The following is a 25,396-nucleotide window of genomic DNA, read 5'->3' as shown; positions in this document are numbered from 1 at the left end:
TATGCACCACTTAGCCTAACACACTTGCTAAAAACCACACTTAGGCCGATTTCAAAACTCAAATACAAGTATTTACAATATAAACAACTCACATCCTCCTTACTCTATCCATGTGGGCTGTGAGTTAAGTCCAACCATACCACAATAAGAAGTAGAGAAAGAAATTGTAGCAATTTAGTAAGTAATGAACTAGCACTACAAGGTTCAACAAGACACAAAATTTGATGATTCATGAACCTAAATTGGATAGAAGACATGGCGTGAGCATCGGGGTAAAGGGAGAAGTGGGGCAAATGAGCGAGTTTTCGGGTGAGTGAATTGGGATCGGTTTCCTTGTAGAGATTGAGTGAGTTTGAGGGTGATGAACGAATTGGGAATTTTTTTTATTTTTTTTTGTGTGTGAACAGATTGAGTGAGTTTTAGGGTGAGTGAATTGGGATCGGTTTTCAACTAGTATAATAAAATACTAAAGTCAATTGAGATACCTAAAACAATGTGCTGGTCCAACCACGCCAACAAAATAGGAACAAAGAGAACTTAATTTATATTATAGCTTGCCTCATTCTCCTTTCTTTAATCCTTTCTCACTTCACACATTTCTCATATGACACATTATCGCATAATGCGCATTAACAAGCAACATATATCTAATCTAAATCAATGGTCACATACAGTTAACAATCTTTTAATGCTCTTTTAAATCATATACAAAACAATAATGCTTCTCTTTTGGCGTCATCTTCTGCACTTTCTTCATTTTTCAAATACAAATAATACCACAAAATTGCAAAAAAATGGGACTTGTCTGTCTTAATAAGACACGATCCATGTCCAAGTGTCAACATGGTTTATTTATTAGCTTTAAGGTATAGCATGTTTGAGATGTATTGTAGTTTGTATACTGTTGGGGTGTCAGCGTCCGACACGAACACGCCTGTTGGGTAAAGTGTACGTGTATCCTAAAAACGCACATGACCCTATATATGCTCCAAGACCGACTCCTCGGCCTATTCTAATAAAATACTTCTCGCCCCTACACTGACTTCTATTTGATTCACTAACAACATACTTCACCAATTTTTTTTCCCAATTGTTTCTTGCCATGATATGAATATTCGTTAAATTACGTTTTGGTCATGTGAGAAATTGTGCCTCATTTAATCTCTCCTAATATCTTATCTTTAAAAGAAACAGCTATTTCACCAAATGCCACTGAGCAATTCAAAAATTCACCAAATGCCATCAGACTTTTCAGAATTCACCAAATGCCACCCAGTTTTTAAAAATTCACCGGGTGCCATTAATGACCAACGACCGTTAACTTCGTTAGTCATTAGGGTTTAATCATATGATTTGACCATTTATCTTAATTGATTGATGTGGTGTCCACATATAAGTTTATGGTATCACCTATGCTAGAATGCTAGATTGCTTGGTGAGTTTATTGCCCAATAAAAGAATAAAGAAGAAACAAAAGGACTAACATCAACTAATTATGTTGTACGAAGTAACAAGAATTGAAAGGGGAAATATTAAATCGTTCCAATACAGTTTGCAAAATAAACCAAATTCAAATTTAATTTCATAGAGCTTATAGAATACATGGATCAATTTGAACCCACCCCCCATTTTTGGTTAACGTCATAGAAAAAGAGAAACAATTGCAAGAAATCCAATAAAAACAGCATAAGTAGTTAATTGTATTGGTAGAATGGTAGCATAAACTCATCAAGTCTTTATCCCTTAGTTTGCACATCAACAGCTGCTACTCGAGGTACATGAACTGGAAAGCTATCAATCTCATCACTCCAAGGGTTCTTCTCCTTAGCAGCATCAATGCTACGTAAAGCATGCCAAATCGCGCTATTACACTTAAATCCTGACCCGAATCCAATCTGCCATATCCTGTCACCCTTTCGAATTCTTCCCTTGGCCTCTAGGTAAGCAAGCTCGTACCACAACGAGCTACTAGACGTGTTACCAAATCTATAAAGAGTCATCCTAGATGGCTCCATATGCAAGGGAGTAAGCTCGAGATTCTTCTCGAGCTCATCGAGTACTGCCCTGCCTCCAGCATGGATGCAGAAATGCTCGAAAGCTAGCTTAAAATCTGGTATATACGGCTTAATCTTGTGCAACCGTAACACCTTTTTAGCTACCAAAGTAGCTAAAAATAGGAGTTGTTCCGAAAAGGGAAGGACTAAAGGTCCTAAAGTGGTGATGTTTGTCTTGAGAGCTTCCCCTGCAACGGCCATTAGGTCCTTAGACAGGGCAACACCGCGATATCCTTGTTCATCTTCCTGCTGGTAGGCACACTTGTAGCTCTTGTCATCTGCACCTTTGTGTGTGCGGACTACGTGAACGAGTCGGTACTTTGATCGACTACGATCACTGGCCTTGTTCGAGAGGAGGATGGCGGCACTGCCCATTCGGAATAGGCAGTTTGGAATGAGCATTGAACGGTTGTTACCACAATACCAATTTTGTGTTATGCTCTCCATGCTTACTACCATTGCATACGAATTTGGATGCACCTGTGACAACAATACAAATTATATTCAAAGCATATCATTGATATAATATGAAACCTAAACTTTAACAACTTCTATTCTCAAAGAATGGCCATATTTTGATGTTTTGATTAATCATTTTTTTTTTTTTAAAAATGAGCTCAAACAACACAAATGATCAATATAATTGAAAGAACTTAAAATATGATTAATCAAATTTCTTTGTCCATAAAAGTTGCACTAAAAGTAGTAATAAAACCCAAGTCAACCCTCTATCCTAAAATGATTTTCTTGTTTAGATTTTTGTAGATTCATCTTTTATGTGGAGTTTGATACATCTTTATACTCCGTACATAATTGCAGATTATTATTCTTAGATTCATGTTTATGTGGAGTTTGATACAATCTTTATGCATAATAGATATATTTTGACAAAAAATATATATAGATATTGATACTCAATTATACCATTCTAAAAATTGTACAAAGTCAAATGAGAATGAGAGCAAAATTATGGAACGGATGGAGTAACATTTTACAATTATATAACTTTTTATTTCTTGTTACTAATTTCGAAATATAACTTACTAAGATTAGTTGGTAAATGGATACCACTATTCAAGACGTAGACATGAAATCTCACTCTCAATGTGACAACGTGAGATATTAGAACGCCATGCATCTAATCCCAAAGTAGTAATAACTTATATACTTCGTATAATATATCAATAGTTAACACACATGAATCTAATCTTGGAAAAGCACTTACAAAGTTACAAGTAATTGCTTATTAGAAAATAACTCATTGTCAAATTACTTTAATCTTGATTATTATGGTATGTCTCTTTATTGTAGATAAACCATTTAGAAATTAGGTCACTTAGCATCCTTAAATGAGTAATTTTATCATACAACGGCAACAAAAGAGTTTAATTATCACGTTAAGACATTGCAAACCTAACTAAAGCAAGACAAAGTAATTCTTCATTCAAAGTAAAATACAATAAATATTAAATTTAATGCTATAAAAAGGTGATCAGTAAAATCGAACCAATTTAAAAATAATAAATTATTACCCAAAATAAATGTATGAAAGAAAAGTCATAAGTCTAACAAATAAATTTTGTAAGAAAGAAAATTTTTTGAATACTCTCTCTAACTCTATTTTTTTGCCCCATTGCTAAAATCAAGGGTCAATCTTTGAAAAAAATTTGATCATAAAATTTTATTATTTTGCAAGAGCTAATATAATCGTATGAGATTTTGTTTGATTTAATTCATTGTATATTTTTTATTTTTTTGAAAGAATTCATTGTTCATTTTATTAGTACTCGTATTAATTTTCTAAGAGTATAATTTTTACGGTAATAAAAATAAAGATGAACGTTTTAATGTATGACTAAAAGACTGTGAAAAAATAAATGAGGCAGAAAAATAGTGAAAGCAAAAGTAGTTCATATCCAATGAATATGAATATAATCAATGAAGTGGGGCCTTATTTTTCTACCAATTGTACTTTTTTTTCCTATAAATAAACTATCAATTGCTGATATTTACATAAATTGGCATTAATTATACAATTTTGTACCCTTCAATCGATCAGAATAGATGCATTTATGAGAATGGTACTACAAATAGGTCTTTCACAAAAATCTTGAGTGAATTGATTATGTATACTTTTGTGTCCTATTCAATCTCATGTAGAGGTAGGCTTGCAAACAACTATTAGCATTGATGACCTCCGCCAACCCCATCAATGTCGTGTTTAGATTTATCTCTTTATATCTCAAATTGTGTGTAATATCTCAAATTGTATGTAATCTATAAAAGATATTCACCAAAATCTTAATACATGAGGTATATGACAACGAAATAATGATAAAAAGAAAAGATTAAGAATTATTAGGGTTTGATAAAACCCAATTGGCACGTGATATTGTCATAAAATAACAAATATTGACCAACTTAGGAAGTGTATTATGTTTGTATGTTGTGATTACCGTCTTATAAAAGTATTTAAATACTTGTGCACAATACGGAGTACTAAAGTTTTGGAGTATATGAAGCACAAATTGTTATAAGCGAAGGGTATCTAGTGAACTATGTTCAAGACTGAAAATAAAGGATCCAAAAATTTTGGCTTAATCTCATATAGTAGCTAGTTTGCAAGCATTAAGGGCCATCTAACGTTTTTCTTTTTTTTTTTGACAGAAGGGGCCATCTAACGTTAAAAACTCGTATGTTCGTCAAATGAAAGTGAGACTGAAAAATGATTATGTAGTGTGACAATGATAAGTTGTAATTCATTTGGACAATGTAAAATATCCAATTGAACCACCTAGTATAGGAAAAATGATGCAACAACTTTAATATAACCTTAATTGACCAAGTTTTAGTAAACAATTTGACACTTTAGAAAGTGAAGCTACTACATAATTTAAATTGATTTGTTATAAGACTGGTAACGTGACAACTACTTACATAAAAATCGAATATAACATATTCTTACAAATAAGGAAAATGAACAACTCCATATGAATGTTTCTTACTATACATCATAAGCCAACTTATCATAACTACACCATGTCCCAAAATATTGCCCAATAATTCTTGTAAAATTGCTTGTAAGAGATTGTCTTATTATCATTTCAGTTATCATTGTCCCCACTATCTATCACAATTTTTATTACTCTCTTGAACATTTCTAGTCAACTAATACAGTATGTCACACGTGATTACGTATCGAAAACTTTAATAAACTTTAAAAGAAATTCCATTAAATTAAAGTTCTTGTTAGAATATTGATAATCACCACTTGAATATCCCAGCCATAAATTTGTTAAATTGAAAAATTAAATTTAATAATTTTTTTTTTCAACAATCTTATCTCCATTTTTATTTTAATTTACATTATCTTCTCATAATTTAGTCAAAAATCTACACTTCTAGCAAGTTACTCGTGACTAATATAAAAGCACAACAATAAAAATAATTAAAAGAAGAAAATTGATGTAATAAAATGCAACGAACAACAAACCTTCAATAGATCTTTAGCAAGATCCATGGAAATTAGACCAGCACTGCACCCCATTCCACCAAGATTGTACGTTATAATGTTACCTCTAAGCTTGTAACGATTAACGATCATGGCCGAAAGAGAGGGCAAAGGCGTAAACACACTACAATTCACAATTAGTATCCCAATTTCCTTAGTAAAAATCCTTGTTTTCGCAAGCAAATCATCAATAGCATCAAACATGAGCTTCTCCGTTTCCTTCCTAGCCTCGGCCAAGGTCGGCTTAGGAGGGATCCTAATAACGGAGTCTGGTAAATAAGTCTCGTCTCCAACACCAGATCTCTCGAAAATCTTCCTTTGAAACTCGATATTTTCATTAGTGAACGTACCATATTTGACAATTCTCTCCATGCACGTTACCTTAGTGGCCTTACGTGATGATTCGGGTTTACAACACGCAAAATCGACTAGATAGACCGTCTTAGGGCGACTCTTAATGTGTACCGTGCCTAAAAAGACTAGTATAGAAAGACACAAAGCTACCGCGAAAAGGTTGAGTTTTAAAAGGTTCCAAAGGTGATCAAAGTTTTGGTTTGTGACTAGGGCTGGCAATGGGATGGATGATAATATGGCTAGGAATGTTACGACACCAAGGTATACCGCGTTTGAGATGAGATAGTGGTAGCCTAGCTTAACATACTTGAGTTTAATTGATGGTTGGAAATTTTTTGTATCATTTGAAGAAATTATTGGAATTTTTGAGTTGGGTTTAACTTGATCAGCCATAGTTGTTGACAAGGTAGAGGAAAAAAAAGGTAAGGGTGTTTGTATGAAGGGCAATAGTTAGTTTCAACACTTTATAGCCAATAAAAGTGAACAAAAATCTAAGTAAGCAATAAATGTTTTTAACTACTTACTCAGTTTTGAGATTGCAGAGATATGAATGGTTGTTTGACTTAGGTTTTATTACTACTTTACATGTAAGGTTGGCAAACAAGCCAACATGTTATTAAAGAGTTGAGGTTGAAGAAAAGGAAGTGCACCTTAATTATATTCAATGAAGTTAATTGTGTATTTCAGAGTCTATTTCTAGTGTTTAACAATAGAACCATATAATATGCTCTCTAGTTTGGTCACATACACCCTCTTTTTTTAGCTGTTACAGCTTGATGTTTGCTTACACACAAATTAAGTCATAAATAATATCTCTATTTGTCTATTGAAAAAATCTATTACGTACTTCATACAAATACTCTATCCCTCCCATATATACCGTCTCTTTCATCTATCACGAAAGATGAACCTTTGATCATCAATATCTTAAATTAAAAATATTAACAAAAATTATAAGAAATAAAGCTGATTTATAAACTAAAAATGGGACAAATCTAATGCTACCTATAACCTGTATACATATATGATATGTTAGTTGTGTATATACAAGAGAATCTTTAGTCATATTTTAAATTCGATCAAAAAAAAAAAAGAGGGAACAAAATAAGCACTACGCCACTACTCGTATGTATTATGGTACGAGGGGTATATAATTTTATTAGAAATATATACATTATGACATATGTAACAACATTACTCAATTATATTGAGTTTTATTGTAGGTTAATAAATATTTGAAGTCAAGTATATGAACAATGCAAATAAGACAAATTATAACACTGCACTTAAAAAAATGGATGTTTTTATTGTGGTCCACTTTATTTGGACCATCACTATACTTAATTATCATTGGTCGAATTTTTAATTTTTTTTAACCTTGGTCAAACACTATTTTTAGTATTTTCCTTTTCTAATTCAATTTTTATTTTCCAAAGTATAATTGTTGAATTATGAAAATTATTTTATGATTTTCGAAATTTATTTATTAAAATCAGTTTTAATTAAATAAAAAAATAACATTAAATTAAAATAATCAAATAAAAAAATAGTTCATCATTGTTCTTCATTATTCATCATTGTTCTTCAAGTTTGTTTATCCATGGATGAGATTAACCATCATTATGGTAATCTTTGTCCCGTAAATACACTCGCACATCAATTGAAAATATGCATCGATTTACATATTATATGTGAAGAGTTCATTCGAAATTTGGATTCATTTATGAATCTGGGATTGTTTTTAATCCTAAAACAATAAATGTTAATTGGATAATCGCAAACAAGGGATGAAAAATCAGTCATTATATGTATGCGAAAATAAAAAAAAAATTAACAATTTTTCGAAATCTGGGTTTGTGAGCAAATTGGAGAAGACAACGATTTTTGTTTTGAAATACATTTTTGATCCGAAAAAAAAAGATATAGTTTTCGATTCCATTTGCATATAAGGCATTAACCCAAATGCTAATAGGACATTAACTATAAAACGCAATATTATTGTTTATTTGGTCTACGGCCATACATTATTTTGGACATTGCTAATGTTCATAATGTGCATGCATTAATATCCTAATATTTTTCTTAATTGATAACAAATAGGATCGTGGTCCTCAATCCTCATTTACTAGCCAAGTCACAATTTACATATACCAAGTTTGGTATCAATGATCACTTATATATCAGCTATTGTGGTTTGATTTCTCTATGCATATTCCTCAAAATTAAATTAACTCTCAATCAAATCACCTTTAGAGCTATTCTAATGTCAACCTAATTGACAAATTAGATGATTATCTTCCTATCTTTCGTGTGACCCAATGGTTGGATTACTTGATACTAGTTTGTTATTAATTAAAATAATGAACCGCCTTCGGTTATTATTAAAATTTTACAATAATTAAGGAGATTGAGACCAATTCTAAATATATAAGTAATGTCATATCCTAATATTGGACGAATCCCATATAATAACCAAATGAAAAGAAAAAAAAAACGTGGAGGTGAGAAATTACATGGCAATTTTTTTTATTTTTATTTTTTTTGGAAAGAATACAATGAAAAATTGTTAAATATAGTAAATATATTTTTGTATTTATAAATTAGGAAAGCCAATATTCAACCCCTTATATTTAGGCTAAATACATGCTACTATTGCTAGTTGTATTCCTTATAATTAGGACATATCATGCTTCTGTTTTATATATATACACGAATTCTAGTTATATTAATGATAATCGAAAATATTCTTTTTCCTATTTGTCAAAATAGCGTTACATGTTAAATATGATTTTTTGTATCTTGTTTTTTACCCAATGGTTAGTACTACGACTCTACGAGTATCTTTTTTTGATTAGTTTAGTTTCATTTTTAATTTATAGTCTATATTTTATGTGTCATAAAAATTAATTGATAACACTATTGTATATCATTGATTTATTTCCTAAATAGTACGTTAGATATTATAATAGAAAATTTGAAAGGAAAAATATACTTTAATAATCCCAACTATGGGCGATTTACCTACAATAATCCCAACTAACGTTTATTCTACAATAATCCCAACTATTAAGTCAGTTTTCCTCCATCAGTCCCAAAAACCGGTTACCTGCTGAAATGGTAAACTTTTTTTTTTTTTTTGGTTTTTTAATTGCCACATGTCAGAACATGATTGGCTTAATTTAAAAAAAATTAAAAAAAAAAGAAAAATCAGCACAGCCTAGCCCGCCACCCCCTCCTCCCTTCAGCCACGACAACCACTCTTTATTCCCAAATCCCAGCCCCGTAGCTAACCCGACCACCGCCTGCGATCTCGCGAAGCAATTTCCGGCGGGGTGTCGCGGATTCAAGCTCCAATCAGTTCACGGGCAAGGGTTTCGGGGCGATTTGGGGCTGCTGGTGGTTTTGCAGGCAAGGGTTTCAGGGGTGCGGCTGGTTGTGACGCGCAAGGGTTTCACGGGCAAGGGGGTGTTGGTGGTGCGATTTAGGTGTTTCGGGGGTGCGGTTGGTGGTGCGATTTAGGGGTTTCTGGGATGTTGGTGGTGCGATTTAGGGGTTTCGGGGTTGTTGGTGGTGCGATTTAGGGGTTTCAGGGTGTTGGTGGTGCGATTCAGGGGTTTCGGGGGTGTTGGTGCTGGAGGTGGTGCGATTTAGGTGGTCGGCAGGAGGTGGAGGTGGTGGTTAGGGTTGGAGGTGGTGCGATTTAGGTGTTCGGCAGGAGGTGGAGGTGGTGGTTAGGGCTGGAGGTGGTGTTTGGGCGGTAGGTGGTGGAGGTGGCTGCCAGATTTTTTTTTTTTGTATTTTTTTTTTACTTTTTTTAATTTTTTTTGGAACCACTCACACGCTGACACGTGTCAAACAACCTACAATAATAGGTTGTTGACTTTTGTTGACCGGTTTGGGACCGCTTGAGGAAAACCGACCTAATAGTTGGGATTATTGTAGAATAAACGGTAGTTGGGATTATTGTAGGTAAATCGCCCATAGTTGGGATTATTAAAGTGTATTTTTCCTATTTGAAAAAGATTTGGATGACAATTTATATGGGATAACTTATGTTTCATTTAGGGCCTGTTCACGATTACTAAACTAAGCTGAACTGAACTGATTGGAGCTGAAATGAAATGAACTGAATTGAATTGAGCTGAAATGAATATTTTATGAGAGAGGGAAATTAGGAGCTGAGCTGAATTGAACTGAGTTGAACTGATTGGAGCTGAACTGAACTGAACTGAACTGAGGTGAAATTAAGTAAATGTGAACAGACCCTTAGTAACAATATTTCCTAAAAATAAGCAATCAATAGCCATCATATAGGCAATATTCTTCAAATAGATCTTAAATCTAACACATTCCATTGTTAATCTAAATTTCAAATTTGATTGGTTGCTTTAAATATATGATTTTTTTACCTTATAGAAAGATGGTTTAAATTCCAAATTATTACACAAACCAAAAAACAAAATTAATGTCCAAACCTATATAATGAGAAAATTGATCAAAGGAAGAAGACGCAATTTTAGGATACAAAGATATATAATGAGCAAATCGATTAGAGGAAGAAGACGCAATTTTTTTTTTAATATTCTTCTCATAAACCTTGTTTGATATGTAGAACACAAGTGTGAGTTTTGTGATCTGTTTATAGTTCAGATTTTAACTTATGTGTACTTTGGTTATTACCTAAAAAAGAAAGTTTATTGAGTTTGACGAATGACCATATGTATTTTGGATATTGTGAAAATTCCAGCTTTATGATTATTTTGACGTGGAGCTAAGGGAAACCAACATTTTGATTTTATTTTACGATAAGCATGTCAAAAGAATATGAAAATCTGATCTTATTTTAGAAAAGAAAGACTTAAAGTGTTTCCTTAAAAAAAAAAAAGATAGATTTAAAATCATAAACCTTAATTAAATTATGGTATTGTCCTAATTTTTTTTTTAGGGAAAGTACGTAAGTTTTTATCCTAAGATTTTATATTCTATTAACCAAATTGGGTGAAGAAATAACAAAATCTCAAAAAAATCTAAAATTTGAGGGAAAGTAAATCAGCAATGATCCTAAGATTTATTAATATTCCATTTACTAAAGTTTATCCTCTTTTTAAGTTCATTTTACACAGTTGTTTATCAAACATTCCATGTTTATTGCATTATTAAAAATATATATTACCATAATTCTAGGCGTGATAAAAACAATAATTTTACAAAATCATAGGATATGTCGACAAAATCAGTAAGATATATATATATTCTAATATTTAGATTATATTAGAATATAATCTTTTGAAATTTGAAAATTATACTGATTTTAAAATCTTCTATACAATAATAATAATAATAATAAGATAAGAAATTAGGAAACTATCCTTATTATAATTGGTGATTGAAATGTTTTTAAAATAATATTTCTAATGTTAAAAGATATCCTAAAAGATATTGATTTCATTATATTTTTTTTAATATATATATAATCATTAAAATAGATTTATTTTAAATTTTGTACATGTTTAGCTACAAATATTTTGCAAATTAAAGGTCGTAAAGTACTTTAAAATTAGTGGTTAATTTTAACATAACGTATGGTCATAGTCGTTTAATATTTAAAATATATATAATAGGTAATGTCCAATCCGTATGTGGGTAAATTCCTTAAACACAAATACGATTTGTAATTCGGTCTCCTTATTTTTGGATCAAACAGCGTTTCGAAGAAAAATCATACGTTTTCTTATTAGATTATCTTGAAGAACGTAGATTACCGAATTAAGAAGATAACAATATATTAATTAATTATTAATCAGTAATTGGCAAAGTCCAAAAGAACTTAATGTCATTTGTTTTTAATAATTACAATTTTCATAACAGGTAATGTCCTATCCTTTATTTGGGTAAAACATTTTACACAAACAAGATTTAAATTTCGATTTCCTTTTTTTTGGATCAAATAAGGTTTCGAAAAAATAATGATGCGATTTCTTTTTCAGATGTTCATGACAAACCCCGATTATCGTAAAACTTAAAAATTGTTATTTCGATTATATAAAATCACCATTTTTGCAAACGTTGACTGATTTAGTACAATTCAAACCTATTGTTTAGGGATTTAAATCGCTGCCCAAATTCGCAACGACTCCAACTTTTTGATATCTTAAAATTTCACATTTGCTTTTTAAATCGGTCCATATTGTTATTCGCTTTCGATGTGCGAGTGAATTTAATGGACATAGATCATGTGTTTGTGTTTAATCTCATCCATGAATGAAAAAACTTGAAGAACATTGATGAACTATGAAGAACATTGCTAAATAATTTTTTTATTTTGATTTTTTTTAATTTAATCATTTTTTTTTATTTTTTTAAAATCTGATTTTAATAATTAAATTTCAAAAATGTAATTAAAATGATTTTCGTAAATTCAATAATTAAATTTTGGAAAATAAAAAATGAATTAAAAAAGGAAATAACTAAAAATAAGGTTTGACCAAGGTAAAAAAATAAATAAAAAATCGGCCAATGATAATTTAGTATAGTGATGGTCCAAATAAAGTGGACCATAGTAGAATTTTCGTAAAAAAATTCTACTAACTAGTGGCCTCATTTAACCTGGGAGCTTTTTTCACGTTACAACAGACTAGGAAGCTGGTTGTTCCATGTTTCGACTTTCTAGGAATTGAAGCTGGTTTCAACAAGATTACTTTTACGGCGTTGTTTTATGAGAAACACTATGATGAGTTGGGTGCTAATTAGAGGTGTTTGACGGAGGATTTAATGATTTATCTTTAGATGGATCACGGGTTCGGGATATCGACCTAGCACATGACTATTTCAATAGTGTTACTAACGATATGATAGAGGTAACATTGAAAGTTTCATATTGAAATCAATTATTGGAAGTTCTTGATATAAAACAAGAGAGTCGGGAAAAACAAAGAGTGAGAGAAAAACAAATGAAAGAGAAAAGTCCCACATTGGTTGGGGAATGAGGTTTTTCCTTGTTTTTATATTGTAGTGCTTTAGCCCTACTTAGTTGAGTGAGTGAGAGGTGTGTGTTACACCACACACACATGCGCGCCGGGCTAGGTTGGGCTCGGGCCTTTGGACTTAGGGTCTTGGGGAATGCGATGTGCGGGTGTGAGTCCTTGTTATATTTTTGGAGAAATTTTATTTTCTTTCTTTGTTAAATAGAATATTCCGTTTTGACTATTGGGATTACGGAATTTAATCAGCCGTGAATCCTTTGATTGTAGCTGACTGATTTAATTCCTTGATTACTGAATCTGTTCTTGACTGGCCAAATTAATCTTGACAGTTTCTTGGCCAAATTCGTCCCTTATTTTATGCTAGCCGTTTTCCATTGGGTGGCTATATATGCCCGGTCTTTCTTCAACAAGAACACACAATAACAATCCAATATTCTCTCTTCTATACAATACCTAAACACGGTTTCTATTCTTCTGTTTTTTGGGCAAGTGTTCTGAATTCCAATCAGGTTTGTGAGTGCACATAAACTCCGGCGCCGTGCTTATCCAGAGGGCGACCGCTTTTAGTCTACTGCACCGGGAGGTAGCGCAGAATCGTCTTTTAGGTCATTGGTACTCCACCACACGGCTACTGTCACTTTGGTTTACATATCATGAGATAAGTAATTTCTGTTTTATTGCTTAATAGTATAACAATCTAAAAGACGATTATGGCTTCCAAATTTCTGATTCCTGATATGTCTAAGTTAGAACCTCTTGATGGAAAGAATTATAAACGTTGGGCTGTTAGGATGCATTTTTATTTGGAGCAAATTGATGTTGCATATTGATGATAGTGTTGAACCTGTTGATAAGGATGATTTGTCTGAAACTGATGTTAAGTTTGCTAAGGATGATAGAACTTGTAAAGGCATGTTGTTGAATAATATGTCAAATAATCTGTTAGATATTTATATGGGTTTTTATCATGCTAAGGATATTTGGGATGCTTTAGAGAAAAATATGGGACTGATGATGCTGGTACTAAACGTTATTGTGTTACTAAGTGGATGAGTTTTCAAGTTGTTGATGATAAGCCTATTATTGATCAGATTCATGCTTATGAGAATGTGTGTTTTAATATGGCTGCTAAAGGTCTGTCTATTTGTGATATTACCCTTGCTATTGTTATGATTGAGAAACTCCATCCCTCTGGGAAGGATTTTCGTAACTAATTGATGCACAAAAAGAAAGACCTAACCTTAGAGGAGCTTGTAGGACACCTCAAAATTGAGGAGGAAAACCGTATCAAAGACAAAGCCCCTTCTTTTTTCCTTCCTCCTCCTCTGCCAAAGCCAATCTTGTTGAACAAAAAAAAAAAAAAACAACCAATCCAAAGCCAATAACAGTTCTCTTAAGCGTGAAGGGAAGGTTCAGAAGTACAAGTTTAAGGGCACCTGTTTTGAGTGTGGTTTTACTGGTCACAAGGCCAGGCTAAGAATTGCAAGGTTAAGAAGAAGAATGGACAAAGTCAAGCAAATCTTATTGAGGATTCTGACGTTATTGTTGTTATTGTTTTAGAAGCTAACTTTATAGGTAATGCTGCTGAGTGGATTGTTGACACTAGAGCTACCAGGCACATCTGCGCCAACAAGGATATGTTCACTACCTATAACAAAGTTGAAGGTGAAAATGTCTTCATGCATGGGCAACTCAGCTTCTGCTTCGATTTAAGGCAAAAGGGAAGATCGTTCTCACTCTCACTTCTGGAAAATTTCTTAATCTCACTAATGTTTTGTTGTTCCAGAAATGCACATTAATTTAATTTCTGGCAGTTTGCTCATAAAAGCTGGACTGAAGCTATCTTTTGATTCTGATAGATTAGTTCTTACTTGCAATGGGGAATTTGTGAGGTGGGGGGCATTTTACTCTTGATGTTAAAATTGACACTATGAATACAAATGCTAGTACTTCTTCTGCTTATATTGCTGAGTCTATTGATTTATGGCATGCCAGATTAGGTCATGTTAATACTGATTCAATTAAAAGTCTTAAAAACTTAAATTTGATTCCAAGTTTTTCTAACATTGATTTTTCGAAATGTTTAATTTGTGTTGAAGCTAAATTTACAAAGAAGCCATTTAAATCAGTAGATAGACATACTGAAGTACTAGAACTTGTTCATAGTGACTTGGGTGATTTTGATAATCACGAAAGTAGAGGGGGGTAAAAAGTATTACACTATTTTTGTTGATGATTGTTAACGTTTTTGCATGGTTTATCTTCTCAGGTCTAAGGACAAAGCTGAGGAAATGTTCCTCAAATATAAAGATGAGGTAGAAAACCAATTGGACATAAAAATTAAGAAGGTTGGGAGTGACAGGGGTGGTGAGTACATCCCTGACACTCTTAAGGCATTTTGTGAGCAATTTGGCATTGTACATGAAACTACGACTCCCTATTCACCCGAACAAATTGGTATAGCTAAAAGGAAAAATGAAATTTTGAAAAATATGATGTGTAATATATGCTTATTAGTTCTGGGCTTCCTAATAACATGTGGGGGGAGGCTATTTTATCTGCTTGTCATGTTTTGAACAGGGTGCCTCACAAGAAGCTTGACAAGACTCTAGACAAAATATGGAAGGGTCGAGCGCCAAACTTGAAATACTTGAAAGTGTGGGGGTGCCTAGCAAAAGTAGGCATACCTAGTTTCAAGAGGGATAAAATTGGTCCTAAAACCGTTGATGCTATTTTTATTGGCTATGCTTATTAAAGTGCAGCTTATCGTTTCTTTGTCAAAGGTACTAACAACTCTTATGCAGGTGGCCATATTATTGAGGCTAGAGATGCTGAGTTCTTTGAGAACATTTTTCCTTGGAAAATGTCTCCCCCTAATGATAGTGAATTACTTTCTAGTGGTTCTCTTAGTATACTTATTGATAATGCTCCTATTACTAACAATGATTCAGTTTTGGAGCCAAGGAGAAGCAAAAGGGCACGAAAGGAAAATAGTTTTGGTCCTAATTTTATTACCTCTTATTTATCTGAATCTTCCTTAATTGATGATGATTTTGCATATCTTTATTTTGGAAGATGATCCAAGGACCTATGATGAGGCAATGAGATCAGCTGATGCTGATTTTTTTGGAATGAAGCAATTGATAGTGAATTACAATCAATTCTCATAATAACATTTGGGAATTTGTTGAACTTCCTAGAGGTTGTTAGCCCATTACTTGTAAATGGATCTTTCGGAAAAAAATTGAAGGCCGATGGATCCATAGATAAGTATAAGGCAAGGATAGTGGTAAGGGGTTTTACTCAAAAAATCGGCATTGATTATTTTGATACTTACTCCCCTGTCACTAAAATTGCAACGATTCGGATTTTAATTGCTCTTGCTTGCATTTTTTATCTTGCTATTCACCAAATGGACGCCAAAATTGCATTTTTGAATGGTGACATGGATGAGGAGATTTACATGGTCCAACCTGAAGGTTTCGTTGTTCTGGGCCAAGAGAACAAGATTTGTAAGTTGATCAAGTCATTGTATGGGCTTAAGCAAGCTCCAAAACAATGACATGACAAATTTGATAAGACTATGACTGGTAATGGTTTTCATGTTAATGAAGGTGACTCTTGTGTTTATTCCAAGCATGATAGTCATGGTTGTGTAATTCTTTCTCTTTATGTGGATGATATGTTAATTTTTAGGACTGACTTGGATCGAATTAATAAGACAACAATTTTTGAGTTCAAATTTTGAAATGAAAGACATGGGTGATGAGGCAGATGTGATTTTGGGAGTCAAAATCAAAAGGACTCCAAATGGCATCTGTCTTAATCAGTTACACTATGTTGAAAAACTTCTTAAAAATTTAGACTCATTTAATGTCGATCTAGTTAAGACTCCATATGATCCAAGTTTCCACCTAAAGAAAAATAATGGTGATCCAGTTATCAATCTGAGTATGCTAGAATTATTGGTAGTGTTATGTTTCTTATGAACTGCACTAGACCTTACATTGCTTATTTTGTTAGTATGTTCAGCAGGTACACTCATAACTCAAGCATTGATCATTGGATTGCTCTAAGAAGGATGCTTAGGTACCTTAAGGGTACTACGGATTGGGTTTTGCACTACTTCAAATTTCCTGGAGTTTTGGAGGGTTTTTGTGATGTCAACTGGGTATCCGATAATGATGAAGTTAACTCTACTAGTGGCTATGTCTTCACCCTTGGGGGTGGAGCCGTATCATGGAAATCTTGTATTACTATGTCTACTATGGAATCTGAGTTTATTTCTCTTGAATTGGCAAGTTACGAGGCAGAGTGGTTGAGGAACATGCTTGCAGATATTCCAGTGTGGGGGAAGCCAGCTCCTCCAGTTGCACTTCATTGTGATTCGAAAGCTGCAATTGCTGTTGCACACAACCATGCCTATAATGGGAAGAAGAGACACATTTTTCTGAGGCATAAAGGTGTCAGAAATTTGTTATCTGAAGGGGTGATATCACTGGACTATGTTAAGTCCGAAAGGAACATTGCAGATCTGTTAACTAAAGGCCTATGTAGAAAACTAGTTTTGGAAACATCGAAAGAGATGGGGCTAAATCCTGTTGTATGAATTGGGAAATAATGAACTCCTACTCACCATGAGTTCAAAGGGGAACATTATGAAATAATTCGGAAGCACAGTTTTTATTTTATTTGTCCATCTCTAGATGTTTTGTGCTTAGCTACAAATGAGAAGGAGGTTGAGCATACGGCTCTTAATGAACCCATATCCATAATTTTGGAGGTGTGTTGTAGCTCACATTTGATGGTGAAGTATAATACGTCATCTTTATTGGCGGAATTTCAAAATATATATTATACATGTTCAATTGTGTGGCTCAAAGTGACGGGCCCCTAACTCCTTATTGAGTTCAAGAAAAAAGTCACTTGGTAGGTGAGGGATCTTAGCTTGATGTCCACTATGTGTTAATTCAAGTCCCGAGACATTGACACTTATGCAATTGTTTTGTTTTGCCCAGAATTCTTTTCTCCTTTCGTTCTTTTTCATATCTTCGAACCTGTGGGGGATTGTTGGAAGTTCTTGATATAAAACAAGAGAGTTGGGAAAAACAAAGAGAGAGAGAAAAACAAATGAAAGGGAAAAGTTCCACATTGGTTGGGGAATGAGGTTTTGCCTTGTTTTAATATTGTAGTGCTTTAGCACTACTTAGTTGAATGAGTGGGAGATGTGTGTTACAGCACACACACACACACACACACACACATATGCGCGAGCGTGCGCCGAGTCGAGTCGGGTCGGGCCGGGCTCGGGCCTTGGGACTTGGGTTTTGGGGAATGCGATGCGCGGGCGTGAGTTCTTGTTGTCTTTTTGGAGAAATTTTATTTCCTTTCTTTGTTAAAAAGAATATTCCGTTTTGACTGTTGTGATTACGGAATTTAATCAGCCATTAATCCCTTGATTGTAGCCGACTGATTCAATTCCTTGATTACTGCTTTTGTTCTTTACTGGCCAATTAATTTGGACAGTTTCTTGGCAAAATTCCTCCCTTTTTTTATGCTAGCCATTTTCCATTGGGTGGCTATATATAACCGGTCTTTCTTCATCCAGAACACATAACAACAATCCAATATTCTCTCTTCTCTACAATACCTAAACACAATTTCTGTTCTTCTGTTTTTTGGGCAAGTGTTCTGAACTTCAGTCGGGTTTGTGAGTGCACATAAACTCTGGCGTCGTGCTTATCTTGGAGGGCGACCGCTTCTAGGCTACTGCACCGAGAGGTAGCGCAGAATCGTCTTTTAGGTCAGTGGTGCTCCACGACACGGCTACTATCACTTTGGTTCACGCATTAAGAGATAAGTAATACCTGTTTAATTGCGTAATAGTATAACATCAATGACTAAAAGTCTTGGGTCTCTTAAGGGGATTTACCTACCTTATTGTTGTATTCAATTTTTAAGATGTGAAAAAGAAGTAATGAATTTTTCACTCGCAGGTGTCTAGTAGTAACATAATGCTCAAGTTAAGGATTGGTTTTTGACTCCATGCAAAATTTCTTCGCAGCAACCAGGGGATCGGACTAACAATGGACTTGACTAGTAAACAGGTCAAGGTTTTAATTAACCAGCTCATGATAGCAGAAGATGTCAAGAAAGTTATCTTTAGCCTAAATGGAGGAAAGAGTCCCAGCCTAAATGCTTTTCCGGCGGAATTTTTCAACAAATATTGGGATACGGTTGTTGTAGTAGCTCAGAGTTTCATCTCTGTGGAGTTTCTATTTTAAGAGTGGAAACATTTAATTTGGTTATGATTCCCAAAGTTTAAACACCTTAGGCAGCGACACAACTACGACCAATAAGCCTTTGCAAAACTGTCTACAAATGCATGTCCAAATGTCAAGTAAATCATCTAAAGAAGGTCTTGCCGAATTTGATCTCAAAAGCTCTACATGATATCATATCAGAGAGATAGATGACGAACAATATTATTCTTAGACTCAAGGTTGTGGATAAGATCAATAAGAAGAAGCGAGGCCGAGTAAGGTGTGTGAAGTATAATCCCAACTTGTGATTATTTTTTAATAATCTCAACTTTATACTCTAAAGTTATATATTGGAGGGGATCTAAATGGGCACGTTGGGGCGAGCCGAGATGGCTATGAGAGTGTCCATGGAGGCTTTGGGTATGGGCAGAGGGACGCCGGTGGTGAAGCTATTATGGATTTTGCCCAATCATATGATTTAATTTTGGCTAATACTTGGTTTAAGAAGAGGGATTCACACTTGATAACTTTTCGGAATGGAGCAAATGCAACTCAAATAGACTTCCTGCTCACAAGGAGCATAGATAGACAAAGTTACATAAACTGTAAGGTTATCCCAGGGGAGAGTGTGGTCACCCAACACCGGCTATTGGTAATGACTATTCGTCTGAAAGAGAAGGCGAAGAAAAAAGTTAGACAAGAAGAACCAAGGATAAGATGGTGGACCCTAAGGGATGCAAAAGCTAAGGTTTTTACAGAAAAGGTAATTGAAGAAGCGGATTGGGATGGAGAGGTGGATCCGGACATGACCTGGTTACGAATGAAGAACTGTTTCCTAAGAGTGGCCAAAGAGGTCTTAGGGGAAGTAAGGGGAAGAACTTCGGTACAGAGAGATACTTCGTGGTGGAATGAAGAGGTGAAAGCAGTAATTAAGCAAAAAAAGGGAATGCTATCAAGCCTTAGGAAAATGTAGGAGTGATGAAACCTTTGCAGCGTATAAGGAGGCTAAGAGTAAGGCAAAGGCAGCTGTTCGCCAAGCAAAAGAAAAGGCATATCAGGAGGTTTATGAAAAGCTTGATTCCAAGGAGGGAGAAAGGATCATTTATAAGATGGCAAAGAGAAGACAAGAGGCAAGGAAGGATATTGGCATGGTGAAGTGTGTCAAAGATAAGAACCAAATGGTCCTAGTGCAAGAGGAGGGCATCAAGGACAGGTGGAAGGGGTACTTCGATGAATTATTTAATGGAAGTAATGGAGTTGTGATAGGAGATACCTCTATGAGTGATGAAGAAATCAACATGGAGTATGTGCGAAGGATTAGGAGAGTAGAGGTGGAGATTGCACTGAGGAAGATGAAACCTAAGAAGGCGGTTGGCCCTGATGGGGTACCGATAGAGGTGTGGAGGTGTTTGGGTAAGATTGGTATTGATTGGTTAACAAACCTTTTCAACAAGATATGGACGGCTACAAGGATCCCACAAGATTGGAGGAAGAGCACCTTGGTCCCGGTTTATAAAAACAAAGGAGACGCTCAAGATTGTTCTAACTATCGAGGAATTAAGCTTATGAGCCATACTATGAAGTTGTGGGAAAGGGTGATTGAACAAAGGTTGAGGGCATGCACAAGCATTTCAGATAACCAATTTGGTTTTATGCCTGGGAGATCTACTATGGAGGCAATCCATTTGATAAGACAAATGATGGAGTTTTATAGGGTAAAGAAGAAAGATCTTCATATGGTCTTTATTGATTTAGAGAAGGCATATGACAAGGTGCCAAGAGAGATACTTTGGTGGGCAATGTTGAAGAAAGGTATCCCACGAAGGTATGTAGACCTAGTTAAGGATATGTATCGGGATGTGTCAACAAATGTGAGGACATGCGGAGGGTTGACAAAAGATTTCCCTATTACAATCGGATTGCATCAAGGGTCTGCATTAAGCCCTTTTCTTTTTGCAACGGTTCTAGACGAATTAACTAGACCAATTCAAGATGAGGTTCCATGGTGTATGCTGTTCGCAGATGATATCGTTTTGGTGGATGAGACTAAGGATGGGGTTAATGTCAAGTTGGAGCAATGGAGGCAAAGGTTGGAATCTAGAGGGTTTAAGCTAAGTCGGAGTAAGACTGAATATTTGGTATGTCGTTTTGGCACTCAGAGGGGGACAAGCAATGAAGTGGTGAGTTTGGATGGAAAGGATTTGACCATGAGTGAATGTTTTAAGTACCTAGGGTCGATCATCCAGAAGAATGGTGACATTGATCAAGACGTGACCCACAGGATTAAGTCAGGGTGGCTTAAATGGAGAGCGGCCACGGGAGTGCTATGCGACCGCAGCATTCCCTTAAAGTTGAAGGGAAAATTCTACAGGACTGCCATAAGACCAGTGTTGCTCTATGGTACAGAATGTTGGGCTTCTAAGAAAGAGCATATTAAAAAGATGGAGGTTACGGAAATGCGCATGTTAAGGTGGATGTGTGGAAACACTTTAAGAGATAGAATCAGAAATGAGGTTATTCGCAAGAAAGTAGGTGTGGCGGGCATTGTAGATAAATTAAGGGAAAATCGTCTGCGTTGGTTTGGACATGTAAGACGGAGACCCGAGGGTGCACCGGTGCGAAGAGTGGAAGAGTGGGACCATGGAGGGATTAAACGAGGAAGAGGGAGACCAAAGATGACTTGGTTGGAAGGAGTGAGGAAGGATATGAAGTGCATGGATTTACGTGAGGATGAAGTTTTGGATCGTAAGGGATGGAGGAGAAAGATTTATGTGGATGACTACACGGAATAATCAAATTTGGTTCATGTTAGCCGACCCCACTTTTGGGATTAAGGCTTTGATTGATTGATTGATTGAATCTCAACTTTATACTCTATCCCCCCAAATTAGTTCCAACCCAGTTATCCAACTTGTTATTACAAATTACCAGCCACTTGTCATTCTATAATTGGTTACAAAAAAAAGAATAAGAAAAAAACAAAAATGAAATTAAGAAAAAGAAAAAAAAACTACCAGTGACCTTCAAGTCTACAACTCGCTACCCCCACTGCCAATTCTGCCGCACAAGCCAACCTTACTCCCTGCCTCCCAAGCGGCATCACCCTCCCCTTTCCCCGGCATCGGCTGTCGCCCGACTACCCTCCCCCTTCTCCTTAAAGTATCATTCCCCACCCTCCGATTTCAAGACCCGTTTAGCTTAATTGTCGATAGGATGATAGTTGAAGGTGGAGATGACTTAAAGAGAGAGATTGAGGGATTGAACGATTGTCAAAATGTTATTGCTCTTTGTGACGATTTTCGATGGGAAATTGGAGTCGTTACCGCATCTCTTTAATTGCAGATAGTGGTTTATGGGGAAAGGAGAAGGATGAGGGTCGGGAGAGGGAAAGGGATAGGGATAGGGATAGGGATAGGGATAGGGTCCGACGCCGGCAAGTAAGGAGGTATTGCCGGCCAAGAGAAGAGGGTGCTGAGGTGCTAGGGGATGGTGGTGGTTTATTTTTATTTTTAATTTATTAAACAACAACAACAACAACAACAACAACAACAATATTAATCATAAATTTTTATTTTTATATTTTGACCAACCTTTAAAAAAAAATTATTTTTTGACCAACCTTAAAAAAAATCTTACCTGTTTAACAGGTCATCGGTAACTTGGGACTGTTTTAGGCGGATATAGTCTAAAGTTAGGATTATTAAAAAATAATCAAAATTTGGGATTATTTTGGACGGACGGAGCAAAGTTGGGATTATTCTTGGCAATTTTCCCTTTTCTTTTTATCCCTTTTTCTAGTTTATTTTGTTTTATTTTTCTATTTTTATTATACTTGTATATAAATACCCCTTTTGGATTATTACTCTTTACAACTTTCATTACCCTAGATTAAATTAGTTTTAGGCTTTTAGCCTCGCTTTTATTTTCTCTCTCTTATGGTTTTAGGATTAGTTTAGGGCTTTTAGAGAGAGTAAGTGCGAAATCAAATAAAGGTGGAAGATTTGAACAATTGTTTGGTGACAAAATCAATTAGAAGAATCAACCATTAATCAATGTGCATTATTACTATCTCTCCTATTTATTACTTTAATTTATTGCTTTTATTTACTGGCTTTCATTAGTTTTGTACTGTGTTTAACTTGTTAATTAGTTGTTAATCTTTGTTTAGTTCTTGTTTATTTTTTCTTAATGCTTAGTTTTGTTGTCTATTTTGCTAGTTTTTTCTTTGATTTCATGTTCTATTTTGATATATTGAGCTAGGTTTATAATCAAGGGAAGGGGATGCTGGTGTTTTTAATTATTTTTTTTAATTATAGATTTTTTAATTAATTTATTGTGTTTAAATTGTGATTGAGGCTTTTGTGGACATGGATGATGACTTTATTGCTTAGAGTCAATCTAGATAATTTCCCCTTTGATGTTTGTAATGCTCTTAATTAATTGTGCAGGAGTGAGTTAATTGAGGGTATAAATTCATCCATGTTTAGGCTACTTTAAATGTGCGGGAGTGAATTACTTTAGTCGAGTTAATTAGCATGTTTGATTGTGCAGAAGTGAGTTAAATGTATTAATTTCTCCTAATTTAGCTTTTGATCATTTTTGGTTGTTTAAACTTATCAATATATGTCTCGATTCCCCTATCCCTAGTGCTTTTATCGCTTGATTTTATTCGTTTATGTTATTCGATCATCTCTTCCAATTTTACACGTGACCTAGTTGCTTAACTGACTTAAATTATTGACCCTTAGTCCTTGTGGTTTGACTCCAAAACTTGCCCCTATACTCATTTAGAGGTTTGTTTAGGAATTATTAATATGATTTAATAATTAGGAGGACATAGTTAACGACCTATCTCCTTACCTATTATCAACAAGCACACATTTATACAAATGACAACATACAAGATGTCATTAATTTCATATAATATAATTTTATATTCTTATTAATGTAGAAATAAGTATGTAACTATGTAACTATATAACTATGTATTGATAAGGTTGTCTAAATTGAATTTAAGGTGATCTCTTAAAATAGGGTAGGTCAATAACAGGTTAGGTTGAGTTCCAGAGGAATTAGGAATAATACATGTTGAATTTGGGTCGGGACAATAACAAGTCATGTTGATTTTAGGTTGGGTTAGTAACAGATCGGGTTGAATTTTAGGTCGGGTTAAATTTGAGTCGAGTTCATAAAAGGTTCAGTTGAATTTGGGTCTTGTTATTAACAGGTCAGGTAAAATTTGGGTCGGGTTAGTAACAGGCGAGGTTGAATTCAGGTCAGGTTAGTAACAAGTCGGGTTAAATTTTGATTTTGACTGGTAAAAACAGGTTTGGGTCAATCTTAGTTCAGGTCGGTTCAGTTCGCTCAATAATTTACGAGTTATATTCAAGTCAGGTCATCTCCAGGTTGGGTCATGTTCAGCTTTGGGTCTTAAATACTCGAGTTAAATCGGGTCTAGGTTTGGTTGTAGGTCAGGGCATATCAGGTTCGGGTCACCAAATTTTCGAGTTCAAATAGGTCGGTTTATAATCGGGTTTGGGTAGATTTTTTGGGTCATGTCAACTTTTGACAGCTCTAGAAATAGTAACTCATAATCAAGATGAATTAGTTATATAACATTTGTTGAGAGATAATAATGTTAATAATGTACATATAACAAGACCCTATTATTTTCACTATTAACTTCAACGGGTTTGATCTAGGTAAAGTGCTACTTGATTCAAGAGCCACTATAAACTAAATGCCTTTATTACTGTTTGATAAGATTGTTTAAAGCAAAAAGGATTTAGCAAGTGTTAAAATAGTATTGCTGGTTTCCACAAGAAGTCTAAACGTACTGAAGGATTGGCATGTATTGAGATTCAAGTAGGTACAACTAAGACTATGTCAGCTTTCTTATAGTTAGAGGAAAAACTTCTTGTAAAGCGACCCTAGGTAGGAAATGGTTGCATCAAACGATTGCTATCCTCTCATCTCAGCTTCAAAAAATTATACAATGGAATGGTGATGTATATGAAATAGTTTACGCTAGTGTAGAAGCTTTTATGATTGATAATAACCAAGATTTCCCCACAGTACTTTTGAAGCCAACAACGAAGGCAGATGAGATTATACTCAAACTTAATCCTCAACTAACTCCTAAGTTAATGGTGGTATCAAATGCAATCAATAAATTCAAAGAGGCTACTGCAAATAAAGATCAACACAATTTATCTACAAAAAATCTATGCT

At 34.5% G+C, this 25,396-nt stretch overlaps 1 protein-coding gene across 1 annotated transcript; it reads right to left on the bottom strand.

The window, feature by feature from the left end:
* Positions 1–1,560: 1,560 nt before the first annotated feature.
* On the bottom strand, positions 1,561–6,339 carry LOC145637903 (3-ketoacyl-CoA synthase 11-like). The gene is made up of 2 exons (XM_081688904.1): positions 5,548–6,339; positions 1,561–2,534 (listed from the first exon to the last, which is right to left on the bottom strand). The coding sequence occupies exons 1-2, from the start codon at positions 6,310–6,312 to the stop codon at positions 1,737–1,739; spliced, it is 1,563 nt and encodes a 520-aa protein (XP_081545030.1). The 5' UTR covers positions 6,313–6,339; the 3' UTR covers positions 1,561–1,736.
* Positions 6,340–25,396: the final 19,057 nt, after the last annotated feature.

The sequence above is a fragment of the Chenopodium album genome, chromosome 7 (assembly GCF_948465745.1).
Source record: "Chenopodium album chromosome 7, dcCheAlbu1.1, whole genome shotgun sequence".
NCBI classification, from domain to species: Eukaryota; Viridiplantae; Streptophyta; class Magnoliopsida; order Caryophyllales; family Amaranthaceae; genus Chenopodium; species Chenopodium album.
This window is presented reverse-complemented; position numbering and strand designations above follow the sequence as displayed.